This window comes from Dicentrarchus labrax, unplaced genomic scaffold (assembly GCF_905237075.1).
Source record: "Dicentrarchus labrax unplaced genomic scaffold, dlabrax2021, whole genome shotgun sequence".
In the NCBI taxonomy this organism is placed as follows: domain Eukaryota; kingdom Metazoa; phylum Chordata; class Actinopteri; family Moronidae; genus Dicentrarchus; species Dicentrarchus labrax.
The window spans coordinates 1,913,371-1,931,725 of NW_026136718.1; the positions used below are offsets into that span (position 1 = coordinate 1,913,371).

At 41.3% G+C, this 18,355-nt stretch overlaps 1 protein-coding gene across 1 annotated transcript in view; it reads right to left on the minus strand.

Annotated features, from left to right (window-relative positions):
- kifap3a (kinesin-associated protein 3a) overlaps positions 1-13,737 on the minus strand; it is a 33,007-nt gene extending 19,270 nt beyond the window's left edge. Inside the window, exons 1-10 of the mRNA XM_051375750.1 lie at positions 13,607-13,737; positions 12,573-12,704; positions 12,316-12,461; positions 12,172-12,230; positions 11,952-12,093; positions 9,825-9,924; positions 8,595-8,721; positions 8,356-8,452; positions 7,281-7,459; positions 3,886-4,048 (exon numbers count right to left, since the gene is read on the minus strand). Coding sequence (XP_051231710.1) covers positions 3,886-4,048; positions 7,281-7,459; positions 8,356-8,452; positions 8,595-8,721; positions 9,825-9,924; positions 11,952-12,093; positions 12,172-12,230; positions 12,316-12,461; positions 12,573-12,704; positions 13,607-13,650 — 1,189 coding nt within the window. The 5' untranslated portion in view covers positions 13,651-13,737. The remainder of the gene's footprint in view (positions 1-3,885; positions 4,049-7,280; positions 7,460-8,355; positions 8,453-8,594; positions 8,722-9,824; positions 9,925-11,951; positions 12,094-12,171; positions 12,231-12,315; positions 12,462-12,572; positions 12,705-13,606) is intronic.
- Between the last annotated feature and the right edge of the window lie 4,618 nt (positions 13,738-18,355).

Consider the following 18,355-nt stretch of genomic DNA (forward strand, 5'->3'; position numbering starts at 1 on the left):
ACATATCATTTAATTGATTGATTGTTAATTAAAATATTGATATATGGTGATAGTCAAAGATCTACGAGACAGATCTATCAGAACAAATAAAACTATAACTATCTGCATGGATTCAAAGTGCTTCAGCTGTTTGTTTTATTGTAATTTGGGTGAACTGACCCTTTAATATCTGTCTAATAAACAGAGTACATTCTCCGTCACTGACAGTTCTGAGGGGCTTATCAAACCTCTGCAGCAGCATGAGGGAGATAAAGACAGAATGGATTGAGTGTTAGACTGTCAGCGAGCCCGGGACCTTTATGAGTTTCACCTCTGACCAGAGCTGGGGGGCTGGAGGCCTGGAGGAGGAGCCAGCCGGAGAGAATTAACAGAGTTCATACCAGAGTTTGACCCGGGAACTTTTCATTAAGAGAAGTGTTAAGAGAGAGGCTCTTCACTGGACCAGAACCACCGACAGACCTCCTGTAACGCCCCACCGGCCTCCAAAAGCCCCAAACAGGTCCAGTTAAAACTGGTCCCAGCCGTGTTCGGTCACTGGCCGTACAGGGAGCCTTATCGGTGAGTATTAGATCCAGATGTGCTCAGTGAACCCCTGGAATCACAGGAGGGAGAGACGGCTTCTAGCTTTAATTGGGAAAACCAGGAGGAAGCATCAATTTTACTGCCTTTAATAAGTTAAAGCTACGCTGCTCGCCGCTCCGGCCCTTCCAGCACAGCCAGCGATCGGACAGAACATGTGCTTCTCATTAGCGATCCTTTACCTCCACCGATACCTTAAAATGCACATGAAAACAACACACACACACACACACACACACACACACACACACACACACACACACACACACACACACACACACACACACACACACAGATGCAATAAGCTCCTCCAGACCCACAGAACTCCCTCACTTTGCTGGTAGGAATATGGAGGATCCTTTATGGGCAAAGAGAGAGATCCCATTAAATGTTCAAAACACTGGTCGGTTGGGGCAAGAGAGAGAGAGAGAGAGAGCGGGGGGGCTGTTAGGAATTAACTAGACTGTTCATGGGCAGTTAGTGGGAGAGCTAAACTCCAATTACACTCCAGCCTCATTTAAAACCGCCTAACCTTCGTAAAATTACACCAGCGCACATTAGGAGGCGTCTGGGCTCGGTTTGTGGACAGCGCCGCTCCGTTGTTATTGCATTTTCTGGATAAATAAGAAAGCTGGGTTTGGTCTTCAGAGACATCACACACCACATAACAAAGTAAAACGCTCCTAAAGACGCCCCCCCCACACCCCCACTCACTCTCCTCATGTGTTTATGTAATGGAGTCAACACGAGGAAAAAGCTGCTTCAAACCAGGAAAAAGTTACTTATTATTTCATCTGTGGATTGTTTTTTTTTTTTTTTTGGATAAATTAGATTTAATTTGTGGATTATTAAAATAAAAATAGATTTAATCTGTTGATTACTTTTTAAAAGAAACATATTTACTCTGTGAAGTATTTAAAAAGAAAGATTTAATCTGGATATTTTATAAATAGATAGAGGACAATGATATAAAACAGAAATTTTCATCACCGAGAAGCTGAAACTAAAGAATATTTGTTATTAGTGCTGTCAAAGGATTAAAATATTTAATCAAGATTAATCACATTAATGTCATAGTTAACTCGCAATTAATCGCACATTTTTATCTATTCTAAATGTCCCTTGATTTCTTTTTGTCCCGTTATTTTTTCTCATTTTAATGCTCTTATCAACATGGAAAATGTTGTTTTTATTGAAAAATCATCCATTGTCGCCTGGCTTTGACGAGGGGCCGGAGTGTGTCTGGCCATCAAGCGGTATTTCAGACTGGACGTGCTGCGATGATAGCTCAGTTCACAACGACAAAACACACAGATCACTTTGGTCTTGTCAATGGAACCATTTGGCAACTTTTTAAAAGTAAACTTTCCATTCAGAATATTATTGGCATCCATTTCGGCGTCTCACGCTCGCCATCACACTCTGGTGTGGTGTTGTAGTTTTTCTAACGTTACTAGTTGTTGCAACAGCATGTGAAAAAACTACAAAGTGTGCTAGGCCAAAAAGAACGTTAATCTCACAAAAAGAACGTTAATCTCACAATAAAAAAATTGACGGCGTTAAAATGGGTTTGCGTTAACGCCGTTAATAACGCGGTTAACTGACAGCACTATTTGTTATATATGCTTAATAAATACATTCAACAATTAATATGTGAATGTCAAAATGAAATAACTAATTGTTTCTAGCTGAAACAAACTGTTCAAAAACACAGTAAAGAGACAGAATTCCTCCAGAATGGACACAGACTGTGGACGTGGTTCTGGTTCTGTCACGTACTGACGGCGCTAACGGAGGTTAAATCTAAGACTTTTTAAAGACCATTATGAATGAAGATATATCTTACATCCATACTGGTTCTATGTTGGTTTGGTTTTTTAGTTGTTACAGCATCAATACATCAATACATATTTTTTACCCAAAACACATTGAAAAGAAATTAAGAAATAAAACTTTATACAAATTACTTTAATTAATCTAATATGGCCTAAAAATCTGATTATTGGATTTTAGACTTTTTTTAGAAACAGATGTTCTCAGACATGGGCAGATGTTTTAGTGACATTTTAAAAGTATGAAATATATTTTCATGATTATTGTGATAATATTGTGTGTTGCAATTATTTTGGCCAAGATAATCTTTCACATCGTCACATGTCTAAATTTGAGTTTAAGGCCATAACCTGTGATGGGTTGACCCAGTTCAAATCATATTCAGTGTACGATGATATAAAACAGAGAAAAGAAGCAGAAAATGTTGACTTAAACAAGGAACTCATTTTCAAAATTGTTGATCAACTAATCAACAAACTGTTTCTGCTCTGGAAAATATAAAGTAAAAAACAAAGCTGACACTGAGGAATCTTCCACTTCCTGTTGAGTTCAGGTGGTGGTGGGATGGATCAAGCAGGAGGTGATGATGAAAAGTGGAGGCTCCCTCTCCACTTCCATCTTATCATCGGGGGTCATGACCCCGGGCCGGGTCTGGATGGAGAGAGTGGAGGCTGACAGACCCCGCCCTGCCCTGCCCCCCCTCGCTGTAGCCTCTCTTTGGAGATAAGACCAGAGTCCTCATGCTGAGGAGTGCGTCGGTTGAGGGGAGGACAGTCGGCAGTGAAAGCGGATGATTAATGACACGTCGGCTTACACGCAGAGTTACACACATGCGCGTGCAAACACACAAATACCTGCAAACTCAACAGTGTCAAAGCTGTGAGCAGGCGTAATATTTCAGTGTTAAGTTATATTATGTGTAGTGCCTTCGCTTCCTGAACGAGCAACCCCCACCCCGCCACTTCCCAAAAAACAGCCCTCCCTAAATCTCCGAAGACCTCTCTCCACCTCTCCGGCCGGCTCCTACAAAAACAACATTTGTGCAGAGGCTCTGGCATGTTATTCTAACAAATATATTACATTAATTATGCGCTGTTACCCGAGCCGCCCCCTGAGAGGCTTCAAAAGGCCCGTCAGAGATGCTTCTGACCGTGTCACAGGCCCCTCGGATGAGACAACGCACCGATCGCACGCTCTGGAGCTTTTAGGAGGTCATCGCTCTAATGGTCACCAGAGGCGGCTCGAGCGGCGGGTGCCGTGTAAAAGCTGCACCTGTGCGTACGCTGCAGTAATAACAAATTAGAGGCTGCACTGCCGGCTCGGGATGGATGACGTGTGTCTGCTTCTGTCAGTGAAAACATGAAGTAATGGCTCCGCTGATGCAGAGCCAAACATACAGACACAAACACGACGAGCCAGTAAACACTTAAACGGGAACAAACAAAAAGACACACAAACAGTGAGACAGATTACCGAGCAGCGAGGAGAGTTTGGGAACGAGTCCCGCCTGGACCATCTGGCTGCGCAGCAACGTGTCGAAGGAGAGGTTGAGCAGGAGGCGTAAGGTGGTGCTCAGGAGGTCCTCGTGCTCGCAGGGAACCAGCCGGGCCAGCTTCTCCACGGCGAAGGTTTCCGCCTGCAGACAGAAACACACAGACAAATAACTGTAACAACAGTCTGCTCTGTGGTCCACTGCTTTGTCTAGGGTGGTGCATTTCTTACAAAACAATGTATTCTTGTTGTTTATTCAATATTTCTGCAGTTGGCAGCCTTTAAGCAACCCACACAACCCCGAGGCCATCACGGATTAAATAACACCAGCTTGACAGACTGAGACCAGACAAGGAGTGAGGTATGAGAACAGACAGTGTCGAAAGATTTAGACGTTTTCCAGACAGGAGAAGGTTGCAGCCAAAATCAGATAAAATGTATACATAAAGCTAATTTAAAACCAACCCTTGCAGACCACAGTGCAGGTAGAGAAGATCACAATTCAGAGAAACACAACAAAAAAAGATCCACATGTTTTGAGCCAGAACTTAAAGGGTCAATGGGGCAGCAGATCTGATCTGAACACATGCACAATGAAGTTTGAAGGGAGCGTGGGCGAAGAAAACAATTTCCTAATTCTACCAGAAACAGGAAGAGAATAATACAGGATATATTAAAGCAAAATAACTTTCACAGGAGGATCTGGTTGGAAAAGCTTGGTCAGTTTAATTTCATTACGCCGAGTAAATAAACCCAACAGCAGTGCTGGAGACAGTGTCCCATGTCCTTGGTCCACACATTCAAATATATCAGGAAAACTGGGCGTGGTCACATGGCCACTTATTCTGAGTGAGGATGATATGAAGCATTACACACAGGTGACAGGTGTGTTACAGATATTTTAAACGTGAGATTGTCATTAAACACATTCTTTAGATAATCACAAATTCCTCCTGAACTCTCATCTGGTTTAAAACAGGTTGAATGACATCAACAATCCATTATTTCTGATTAATCAGTGCAACAGACGAGCGAAAACACATCAGTGATACTCTCACATATTAAAAATCAAAAGCAGGAATAACCTACATTAGTGAATATTTTCATAAATTCAGAGTAAAATAAATCTACTGATCTACTATAATTCACGTAGACTGAATATTTAAAGAAAGAGTTCTCATTTGAACTTTTACTCTGGTGACGGCAGCAGCTTGTTGTACCTCGTGCAAATGTTCTTAATTATTCAATTTAACTGCTCTCCAAAATACACAATTAGTTCAGTGCAGCGTATTTCAATATTACTGAGACAGTAGACAGCCCTCGTTCTAGCTCCTTCATATCTATTAACCCAACTATATCATATCAAACTATATGAAACCCGTAATAATTATACCACTGAATGATCTCTGAGGTGACGTCCAGTTGTTTAAGCCTGGAGAAGGTTCACCGGACCTACAGGCAGGTGGAGGTGTTGAGCTAGTGACTCCACACACACACAGAGACAAACTCAGCCTCTTCAGGGATCAGTGATGTGTGAGAATGTGGTCGGATCCACATGCTGTCACTGTGACCGTCGGTGTGACACACGTCAGTACTGGTCGGTCCGGAGCTGCCTGTTAACATGTCTGCTCCCCCCGCTCCTGTGGTCTCCCCGCAGCCAGATTATCACGGTGACGCAACCTGCTCCCAGTTAAAAACGCACTCGCTGCTACTGTGTGCGAAAACCAGCTCCAGTCGCACCATCACAGAACCAGACCCCGAGCAGCATAATCAACTGCAGCCTGTGTCAATTACCACTGACGTTCCCCCTCCATTAGTGACAGCGGCAGGGAAAAAAAACTTATCTGATTAGGAGAAAGTCACAACATGTTTGCTGAGTAAATAAAAGCTGCTGACACACGGTACTGTATCATTCAGCCTTTTTTCAATCAATTAAACACCCATGTCCTTAAATGGAAACCCTTTCCCCTTGTGTAAACTGATACACTCAAGTGTTGAAACCACCATTTTCCTGCTGGACACATGCTTGAGTGGGTCCAAACGCCCTGAAGGGTTCTTTAATCTGAATCAAAGATACACTGAAGGGGAAACAAGGAGATAAAACCAGTTCCTAACAGGGTCTGGCTTTGATAAAGACCCACAAACCCGAGCCAGATTGGAACCAGGTGGGGCTGGATTAGGGCGAGCCGGAGCAGTGAGGTGCCTGTATGAGCGCTGTGGGACACGTGGGCCGAAAGTGGACCTTCTAAGCGTTTATTAAACTGAAATCTGATAAGTGTGGTTTCAAACTGGCTTTTCTACAGCGTAACAGAACAAATAAAGAATGATTGTTTCCTCCAAATGAGACCAATTTAGTTTAGAACAACGTTGTTAAAGAACACATTCATTAGAGATGTGAAGAGTTCTGCTGGTAGAAAACCCACAAAGACGCCACGACTTTCAAACAATGAGCTGCTCCGACAAACAGTTAATCAATTAAACCAAATTAAATCCTAAAATTTGTTGATCCAAGAGTAGTTTTACTTATAACTTCACTGCAGGATTATTTTCTTATTTTGCTAAACAAAACCTGTGATTAATGTAGTGTTTGTTATCCCATGTGGGTCAGAACTGTGTAATAATCAGCATCAGAATCTACAACAATCATTTTTAAAAGAGGAAAAAACAAAACAAAACGTCATTTTCCGGTAAACAAATATTGAAAAGCACAAAAGAAAGAGAGACAGACATTAGGTGGTCAACACTCTGTGGACACAACATCGTTCCACCCGTATGTGATTGTGAAACTACAACAGCATCTTCTTCCACCATTTCCTGGAACCTGGCTTCATTTTAACTCTAACTCTGGGTCTGTGAAGTGTCTTGAACCTGCATCCTTTCTAATGGCCAGCAGGGGGCAGCTCCACGGACGACAGAGCGATAGCACTGAGCCTTATGACTTTATTAATGAGCTCAGTAAACAGTTTCCTGATGAGTTTCTGGTCTCAGTCTCTAGTTTCAGTCTTCTTCCATACAGCATGATGTTCATTTAGAAACTGATGGTCCCATTTAGAGTAAAACAGACCATAAAGCAGAATAAAAGCGGCATATAGTCACATCTTAAGTTAGCTTATTTTAGCAAAACATGAGCTTACTAACAAAGGATGTAAATTATCTAGCTAGTGTTCCCAGTTGCTCCCAGGTTTATTTGTTTACAGGCCAAAATGGCGCCAATGTTAAAGTTCAAGGTTCAGCTCAACTGTTATTGGATTAGAGTAAAAAGGTAGAACACACTGTTAGAAGCAGGTATACATCAGCGCTCTGTGTTAGGAGAAGATGTCATTATATATATATATATATTTATATTATAAAACCTCCAGTGACTGTCGCGCTCTCACCATGTCATTCTTGTTCTCCATGAAGATGGAGAGCTTCTTGAGGAAGGAGACGACCACCAGCAGCAGCTCCTCGTCCTCCCGGTCCAGGATCTTCACCAGCATGTGGACGATGTTTTTGTTCCTCATCTTCAGCTCCGTGTGGGTGTCTTCAGCCAGGTTCAGCAGCAGACACAGAGCAACTGCAGGCACAGATACACCAGAGACAACAACAGGAATGAGTCTTTCATCTGTAACTCACTGATATTCCCTCGCTACTCTTAACTGGTGCTTTTTACTTTCATTATCAATGAGTCTGTCAATAAGCTTTATGAGTCTAAACCAAACCTCAAAGACATTCAGTTTAAAATGATAAAGACACAGAAAAGCACCAAACCTTCATATTGGACACAAATACACTTCTCCAGTAACTGTTAAATAAAGGACTTACAAATCAAACATGTCTTTGATTCTTTGGAAATCAACATTTAAAGTCAGCTTTTCTGTTAAAATCCTGTTTGATATTTCTAAACTGTGTAAATTGTTTTGTTTTGAAAAGTGCTGTATAACGAAACCTATACTTACTTATAGTCAGAAAAGCAACTTTTCACACTATTTATAGTTTTTCTTACCAGTGACAACAATTATTTCCATTATAGATCAATCTGCAGATTATTTCTTACAAATTATCAATTAATTGAAAATTTACCAGAGCCCAAAGTGACGTCTTTAAATTTATTATTTTGTCAAACCAACCGTCAAAAAGGGTTTTTGACCCATTTAGTGTCACAAACGATTGCGAGAAGTAGAAAATGTTTGACATTTCTGCTCTCCAGTATATCGTGATGCAGCCACACCTGGTGGACACCGCAGGTAAAATGACAGTACAGTAGAGTTCAGTACAGTAGAGTACAGTAGAGTAGAGTACAGTAGAGTTCAGTACAGTAGAGTACAGTAGAGTTCAGTACAGTAGAGTACAGTAGAGTTCAGTAGAGTTCAGTACAGTACAGTAGAGTTCAGTAGAGTAGAGTAGAGTAGAGTAGAGTACAGTAGAGTTCAGTACAGTAGAGTTCAGTACAGTAGAGTAGGAGTTCAGTACCTTTGAGAAGCTGCTCCTGCTTGCTCAGAAGGCTCTGGTACTTTCTGAAAGACTTCTCGTGTTCCTTCTTCAGGTTTTGGTTCTCAGAGGATTCTTCATGTGAAATCAGTGAAGGAAAAGATGCTGTAACATGTAAACTGTCGCCAGTCTGAGTTACAACTTTATACTTTCCACATAAACATTATTACACATTACATTTATTTAGTAACAACTGCGTGTTTGACTCTCAGAAAAAGGATATAGGCCTTCTTTTTCTTCTGTAGTTCTTCTTGCCAGAGGTCGAACCTCTTCAGCTCGTGCTCAATGATATTCATACACAGGGCCCCAATCTTGAAATGTGTGACCAGGCCGTGGAACTGGGAGAAACTAGAGGAGCAAATTAAGAGGGGAGAGAAAGAGAGAGAGTGAGAGAGAGAAAAAGACTTCCATTTATCCAAAAGTGGATTTTCAAAATGTTTTTGGGGGGGATTTGGGATTCCAGCTGGGAGCTGTCATTAAAATGACCCAATCCGTCACCCCTGAAGTAGTTTACAAAGTAAACTGTCAAAGTCAAAACACATTCAGTCAAACAGTATGTCCTGGTCCGACTTATAATCAGTCCAACTTGAACCGTTTCACAATCCAAACAGCATAACACGGCGGTGGACGCGAGCCAAGAGTGACGATCAGTTTTCAGACATACACGTCCTCTCGCGGCCTAAATCCGCTCTGACAGACGTTTATGTATTATTCTAGCGAAGGCTAATTTTAGTGTTTCCTAACCCCCAGTTGGAGAGTGAAACTTCAGTACGAGGTACGCTGCCAAAGGTGGAGGACTACTGTAAGAAAGAGGGAGCGCGGTGAAGAGAGAGGAGAGCAACTGACTGTAAAGGGTCAGTGCTGTTCAGGGCGTTTTTTGACTGGCAGTGGGGCGAGTGGGGCGATGACTGATGCAAGGGTGGCACCAAGTGAAGTGAATGTGTCATTCATCATTTATGGACCGAGTACGCAGAAATATTAAAGTAAACTAGGTGAAAATAACACGTGTCTGGAAAGGGGAGACTCGTGGGTATCTATACCACCCATTTTCATTCAGATATCTTGAGGTCAGAGGTCAGGGGATCTCTTTGAAAATGGCCATTCCAGTTTTTCCATCATCAAAATTTTGTCTAACTTTGGTACCAATGGATGCGTTAGGTCATCTAGTTTCATATGATAACAGTCTCTTAACTCTAACTCTGAGCGGAGCCCACTACAGCCTCTGAAGGACAAGCAGAGTGGAGGGGGTTAATGGGGGGGCAACCTGGGGTGGAAAATCAGATTTCAAGGGTGGGCAGAGCAGAAGTGGAAATCCCCCCCAAAACTCTCCACTGGATTCTCTAAAATCTGTGGCCACAGATTCAAAGCTACGATAAAACAAAAGCAAGGGCTCCCAAAAACACAAAATCAGACAGTGGTGGCTCTCTGTGTGTGTTTGGACTAAAGTGTACCTGGAGAAGCAAAAGAAGACGTGGGTGATGGTTGTTGCCAGGTCCACGCTCTGCTTCCAGTCCTCCCTCAGAACTCTGGCCAGGGCTCCGAGGGCCATCTCTGATCATAGATACAATAGGTACAATACAATACAGACACATACAGACACACAGATATAGAAAAAGGTCAGACAGAAGGAGGCCACAGATGAGAAAGAGCGTCTGTGTGTGTAATTCAATCAGACTGAGCAGGGAGCGGTGCAGCTGGAGCTTCGGTTAAAGAATCGTGGGGGAATGCGATGAGGTTGGAGCCTCCTGGGGATTTTGAGCTATGGGTGCTTCTCAACGTAAAGACGTTGCGTCCCAGGGTTCGTCTCCTCTTTCCAGGCCGACCCCGGGAACTCCGGGTTCACACGAAACGCTCGGCTCTTATCAACGTCGGACCGGTTGATGCGGCGCGGCAGACGGAGTGAGCTGACGACGCGTTATGACAGATACAAATGAAGCCGTGCCATCGAACCGCGGCTGTGGAGGATGACGGCTCCGTGCTGTTGTGGGAGAAACAGCCCGGTCGTCACGGAAGGGAGCGGAGCTGAAGCCCGAGCTGTGTTTTCTTTAGAAGGCGAGCTGATAAAAGCCAACAGATTCTACACTGAAGCTCTACTCTGATCAGCACTCCCTTGTCATCCAAATACAGTTTTATTTTGAGTTTTGGAAGACGGCTGAGGTTTGCACTTCTGAACTTCAGCAACTGGATTCACTCTGCCAGAACAAAGATTCAGAAAATGAATACGTTCAGAATAATTGACCATGAGAGTTCATCCTTGACCTTTCCAGAGCTGTCAGACACATCTCAGCTGCAGATGGATGGCCAGATAAAGATGCAAAGGCAGAGTATGTAAATGAAGAGGATGTTAGCTCCTTCGAACTTCCTACACTTTGAGTTTAATCCATTATATTTTGGGCTTTGTGGAGATTTGGACAATGGCACATTCAGACGCTGCAGCCGGCAGCTCCATCAAACTTATCGGTTTTTGTTTTAATCGGTTTTTGGCTTTATTGGTGAAACACAAATGACATATGACAGAAGTAGTCTACAGTCTTTGGAAAAGGAAGCGTGGGGTTTGGATCCACACAGACCGGTTGGTTTTCTGACAAATATTTATCTCTTATAGCCTAAGTAAAAGTCTAAAACTGGCTAAATTTTATTAAAATCTGGAACTATGTGACCAAAGAAAGTCAACAACACCATGAATCTAAGCAGATTCTGATTCAATCCCCAGACCTTGGAGCCAGAAATCAGAGAGATCTTAATCGTGAAGTAGTTTGTCAGGAGCTAGAAAATGAAACCATTAAAAAATAGTTTAAATAAAAAAAAAAAACGTAGCAAAGATCATTAAGTTATCTTGTCTCTTAGTAAAAATGTAAATCTATAATCTGTAACATTTCCTCATTAAACAGTCTATAAACTCTGGCTTTATGCTCTATATGTAGTTGAGTTCTTATATTATCCCAAATGTTTCCAACAATGTTCAAACTCAGAGAAATCTGTCATTTTATTCAGGTAACGCTGCGTTTCACCGGTCGCCTGTCGATGGCGTCATATCCCCTTTGTGCCTGCGTCAGCGTTGTGGTTGTCTGCCAGAAGCTGTCATACATTGACTGTTGATCCAGTGTGAAGCCACATTGTTACCATCCACTGTTTAGATCTTGGTGCTTTTTAACTCTAGATTTGAACCAGATGAAGGATTTTAGTCATCGGACGTCTGGATCTTAAGTTATCAGAGAAACAAGCTGAGCTAACGTTAGCAGCAGCTCGGCTCGCAGCCCCTCCGGGACGTCCTTTGTCTGTCCAACAGCGTGGGAGAAGCAGTGATCAAACTTCTTTTGTTATTTTTTTTTAATGTGAGAGAGCTCCTAGTGACAGAAATTACATATTGTACATTTAAATTAGCAAAAGCAAAAACAGTACCTATAAAGTTTGACCTCTATATCAATATTAGTCGGGAAAAATCAACACACTGGAGTTGGCTGTGAGCTTGTTGTTGGATTTCTACTGTACCTCATAAAGAGATAAAGAACTAAAGTAAATAAGGAAGTATGTTTTATCTGTAATTTGAGCTGAAGCTGAATAAAGTCATTGGGTACCGTTCTGCATGAGTTCCTCCAGGTTGTCCGGGTTACGAGCCAGGTGGAAGATGAGCGTAGCCCCTCGGATCTTCTCCTGAACGTCCTCGTACAGCAGCTCCACATACTCGTCGATGCTGTTGATGCTCGCCTCCTCGTCCAGCTGAGGGGAGATAAGAGTTCAGCACGGCGAGCTGCGGACGCGTGCACACACACAAACACACACACACACGGTTCCTACCTCCACTCCGGCGTACGGCGCGAAGTCTCGAGGTGAGACGCGTTTCTTCTCTTGGCTGTCTGTGAAAGGAAACATTCAGCATCACAAAGACTTCCACCTTTCACTCTGAGGCGTTTAAAGTAGTCACGATTAACTCTTCGGTACCGTTTGAATGTTTGCGGTTCTGCAAATAGAAGAGCAGCTGCTCCACCTCGCGGAGCTTCGACGGGTGAATCAGCCGACATTCCTCCACGACCTTCCGAGCCAGAGACGACGTGTCCGTGTGGGCGTTCAAGCTTTTCAGGCGAATCCTGAAAGGAGCACCAACATGTAGATAACAGAATTCTCATTCACTGAGGTGTACACAGTTAAAAAGAGGCTCTTATATAATTATGAAATAGATGAAATATAACGATTCTCACATTTTCTGACACTCCTTGCGTTCTCCAACCACCGGGTCCCCCAGCTCGCCCACGATGGTGGCCTCCACCTCGTACTGAACCACGAGGGCTTTCTCAGTCGGGTGGACATCCAGAGAGCAGCTCTTCACTCTCCTGCGGTCAGAGAGAGTAAAACATTTCATTTATTTTATCAGTGGTCAGTGGTTCTCAAACCGTTTCTGGCAAAGTTTCTCATTAGAATCAGAAAGAAGTCACAATGTATGTGAGAAACAGCATTATAATGAAGTTCTGTAGAGTTTGTTTGGTATCAAGCCCCAAATATTTCACATCATCGTGATTTTAATCCTTTCTTTTTACTGAAAATTAAAATTTGAGATGCAAAAATGTTAATTTCCACACTAATGATGAATCCTGTGTCATTATAATGTTTTTATAATCTCATTCAACCTCAACAGTCAGGCTGCAGGTAAAAACATCATATTGAGATTATTTTGATGGATATTACGATCGCGATATAATTCACAGTTGGTGTAAATAATCATTTTTAATATCACAATTTAAAATGTATTTTTAAAAACACCATTAAAATCATCACTCCAGTATTTCACTGTCACATTTTACCTCCATCCAAACACTGCAGCTTCTTCCCATTTAAATACTGCTAATTCAATAATATTGCCATTAATTGTGCAGCCCTGGATTATATACACTAATTAACACTGTGTTTAATTTATCTTATTTAATTTTCTGTTTAATGTGTATTTGTACATTTATGTGTGTGTGCTGTTTTATGATTAAACCCTCAAACACAAACACAAACAGTGTGTCTGTACATTTCCATCATTAAACATTAAAACATAAAATATATAAATGAGACGGTGAGGCCTTATTGATCAGATATTAGCTCCCACAGTCAACCGTCGTCCATGTTCCTTCACTTTACCGGAGCTAACGGTTAGCCAACAGTAATAGAACCTATAGAAAAACATTATTATTGTTGTTATTGTTGTTATTGTTGTTATTATTGTTATTATTGTGAGAGCTGCAGCCGTTACCTCTTCAGATAGCGAGGATCTCCTGCTGCCGGTAAACTGTCCATTTCACCCCACAGACAGAAGCCCGCACCAGAACAGGGTCTCCGGGCTGGTGCTGATGCAGACAGACAGGATGTTATTGATCTCTACAGCTCGTTGCCAGGGGCGGCGGCGGCGGACACCAACTCCCAGCATGCAATGTGAGGAGGGTTAGCAGTGCTGCCCCCTGTGGTCGTGGAGGACCAGGCTGCTGCAGTCAGTGGCTGATGCTCCTGAGAGTGGAAAGCAAACCTTTTTACATTTTATATCCCTGAGTTAACTGAGTGACATATTTTATTGATATTTTATATTATCTTCAATAAACTGTGAGATGAACACAAACTGTGAACACAATAACTGCAGGAAGTTTTTTTAAAAACGAGCGATTTGGATGAATATTGATCAGAAGTTAGTTTTTATGTAATTCTCTCTTTGTATTATGTGTTTTTAACAAGCACACACACTCTTCTGTTATAAGATTCAGTGTTATTGTCTCATTGTTCTGTGGCGGCGTGGAGGACGAAGCTGCTGTACAGGTTCCTCCACGTCAGATTTTGAGCGTCAGACACTTAATTTCTTGTATTCTGGTGAGATTTGATGTACTTTTTGGTTCAAATACATCGATTTCAAAGCCCTCTGCTACTCTCAATATGAATATAAAGGAACTTAAAGCTGCAAACACTCGCACTGCGTAATGCACCAGTGTATCATGTAGATCAGCTCATAATCACCACACAAGGCTTACATCCTGTTGCCAGTAGGTGGCGCTATGATGATACCTGGATATTGTCATGTAGACGTGTTCAGGGCGAGGCTCTTATCAAACATATGAAGTTTTGTTGAGATTGGACCCTGTACGCTGAAGTTATGACAACTTTGTGTTTCATGGCGAATCATCACCAATCACACATTTAATTTAATTGAATTCACTCTCATTCTGTCTGATACACTGAAACAGAAACATGATATCAGTGGGAACTCACAACTGAAACACTGCATAAAAGGAAAAACTGTCAAATAACAATCTACAAACACCTCGATTGGTCAACCATCTTAAACTCAGCCACTCACAGATTATTGACTCCCAGACTGGGAAAAAGATTTAGCTGTTACCATCGATATCAACTCCTGGACACATCTGCAACAACACCTTCTCGATGTCCCAGAACACAAAACTGCAACTCATTCAATACAAAGAGTTTATATATTATATATATATGGGACTCACAGAGAAGGACACCTGCACACTCAGGGCCTCAGTGAGCCAATGAGAGTTTAACATGTTGTTCCCTTATAGAGAACATAATAAACCAATAGTACACTTGAGAAGAGATGAACTCTAGCGTTTTACTGCTCGAAGCCACCTCCTGGGACAGTTCCTTCTTGGTGTGGTGAGGTCTTTTTCACTTCACATAACAAAGGCATCTGCTCAGTAACTCCACCCAACGGCTCCTCCCTCCTAACTTAACAATGGTTAGCACTGTCGCCTCACAGCAATCCTGGCTGGACGTACAGACACAAAGAGCTCAACTCTTAATTGTGATTGCATGGACCAAATCTGAAGTCCAAAAAGGAACTCGTTCAAATACACGGCGAAAAATCGCAGAATATGGGCACTAAATTAAAAATGGTCGATTCCTGTTGGGTTTGGATCCAAGAGGCTTACTCGTGTGTAACAATGTTCATACATGTCGGTTGTATGTGTTTTGGGGTCTTGGGCAAAGTTTCATGAGTTTTTGAGTATGTTAAGGCCTCTAAAAGTGCGATTCATTTGGTTTTAAAATAATAATAATAATAATAATAATAATAATAGGCCCAGCAGTTTCAATAAGGGCTTCACAGTGTTACTGCTCGGGCTATATATCGGGTTATATCAGGATGATAAAAACATCAGGTCACAGACACAGGCAAAATGTTTGGTTTGTCAAAATAAAGTAATTTACTGTGAAGCACTGAAAGAATCAAACAGTTAGAATAGTTTCAGTTAGTTTCCAGAGTCACTTTGTTTGTTTCAGTTTAGTTTTTATCATCTAAACATCGTCTAGTTTAAGTGTTAGTTTATTAAACACACTGACTCATATAGACATTCCAGTCTCAATGAACACATGCACTAATGCCTCCTCACACTTGTTGTGTGACCAATGTGACCAAATTAACAAAAACAAAAACATTTCCCGTATATTTTTCATTTTAGTACATTTTTATTTTGGTGAACTAAAATGTGTTTTAACTCCTAGTTTTAGTTTCGTTTTAGTCAATAATAACCTCGCTCCAGAGTGAAGGAAGGAACACAGTAATTGTTACCTCGGTTGTGTGAACACATATACGGGCTTTTCTTTTATATTAGTGCAACACTTTAAAGGAAGAAGGAGGTAAAAACATCTAACACATTGTTCCAAACAGACTATTTGTATATGTGTATTAATAAGTGACTGGACGGGATCTTTAAACACCTTCTAATATCAGTCCTACAGAGCTCCTCCAAAGGTCACGCTGGGAATGTTTTTTTCTGAAATTCTTTTGCGTTCCCTCGTGAAAACGCTGCGTCTAAACTAATATTACTGTGAAAATATCGAAATTCTTCTTCAGTGTTATTGAAAGAATAAAGCAGTTTGGTCCTCTTTTGGAAAGGAATGTATCTGCAGATATGATGGATGGTCTTGTTGCTCTCTGAAGACACAGAAGCCACCAGGGTGACTCCGGGTTAGATAACTCTATGGACCTATAACCTGACACTGGCTTTAACTTTCTTTTGACTCTTTATATTCAGTCCAACAAGCAGATTCTCTTTGTTTGAACCCATTTAAAGGTCCAGTGTGCAGGATTTAGTCTCATCGTGAACCTGGAAATGTTGAGTACCCCAAAGTTTTATGTTACAAATGCACAGTTTGAATCTCCAGCATTTAGAAACTGTTGGACAATAATTTGCATTAATAATCTGAATCACCTATACAGACAATATTCCAGCAACTGCTTGGCTTATTTGAACAATAAAAGAGTGGTTTTAGGGGTTATTGAAGATGCTGAATCATGACAGTTCCTAAGTTTAATATAAAAATAAGACAAATATTTTTAATGTGAACTTTGATCATCTACCTCAACTTCCCACATGAACTCTCATTAATTAAAGTCACAAGAGAGACATAAATAAGTGACAAGCAGGTGTAATCGATATTGTAACACGATGAACGTGCTCTCCACAAAGTATTTGCCTGTCTCAGCACCAGTCAGTCCCCACCTTTGTGACAGCTGATGTCACTGCACTAAACTTAGTCTGTGGCTGGTGATTTGATGCAGTATTATTTGTGTTAGCGGTCAGAAATAGACAGTATTCCCTGGTGACTGAATGAATGATTACTCATGCACAAAAACACATGTTGATCGTTTGTTTTTGTTGGACGGAGTAAGGTTCGTGTCCTGTCCTACTCCTAATAAAACACGCCACATATGCAGCTATTGTGGTTTAAGGCATAAGGCGAGACACTACACTTTCATTCGTCAATTTTGGGCTATTTTACTTCCAAAATGCCCAAAAATAAACATTAAGGTGTTAGTTTTACTGCACTTTGTCTGTTTGCATCTGTAGATTTCTCCAAAAGTTAGCATTAGATAATGCCTCATTTTCATATTCAAACATACAACTTCAGGAAACTTGTAATAAAAAAAGAATTGTCTTAATGTAAATAATCAACTGGGTAAGTTTCATGGTGATATTTATTAGTTAGAAGTTCACCTGTAGTGAATTTTACAATATGTATCTTTAAGGCTGTTTTCACTTCAGCACCAAACCTCCCAGTTTTATTCCTGTCTATATTCTGAAGGTTTTTACTGAAGGGTTGCTCATTTATTGTTCACAGCCTGATTTATATCACATTTTATTCCTACAAAACATGGCAAACATGTATTTTTGATGACTGCTGACAGCTAGCATTTTCTGCTGAGTGATAAAAAGAAGCTGAAGCTTTGACTGTAATACGTCAACAAAATGACACAATGAATTTTAAACCATGTTCAGATTTATGTTCTGGGAATTCTGTCATTTTAAGTGCATCATTTGCATATTTAAACATATTATTTCAGAAAACCTGAAGTAAATAATCAACTGGGTTTCATGGTGATATCTTTTTTACCCTTTGCACATGTACTGTCTCTGTCTGCAAAGCTTGAGGAACTACTACCAACTACATGAATCACCAAACTACTGTAACTCTAAGGTCAAACGGCGATGGGTCAACCTGAACGTGCGCCACACATAGCTGGTGTTTTTCTTTACCTACAGGTAAGGGACCAGAGACAGTTAATGCCAGTTCATCTATTGACAAACTCCAGTGGCAAAAGATTGTTTTGGTGTTATATCCCACCTGCCATGAAGAGGATTAAATAAGTATAGACTTTACTTCCCACTAAGGTAAGGTGGGTTTGCTACCAGACTTTGACTTTATGTTTGTGCAACAGATAAGATATTTAACACTTACCCATATGAGAAGAGTCTTTAACTCCCAGGCGCCCTCAATCTACATTTTTATTATACATGAAAAAGAAAATTCACATGTTCACTTTGGTCTGTGTACTACGAGAATAAGCTGACCTGGAGCCTAAATTGTAACTTTGTTCTCTGGGGACCTGTGCCAGTGGCAAACAGGAGCCGTTATATACAAACATGAGAAGACGTGGCTAATTTTAGGACAACATAATATGGAAGCAGAGGCTTGAGGTCGGACATATGGACTC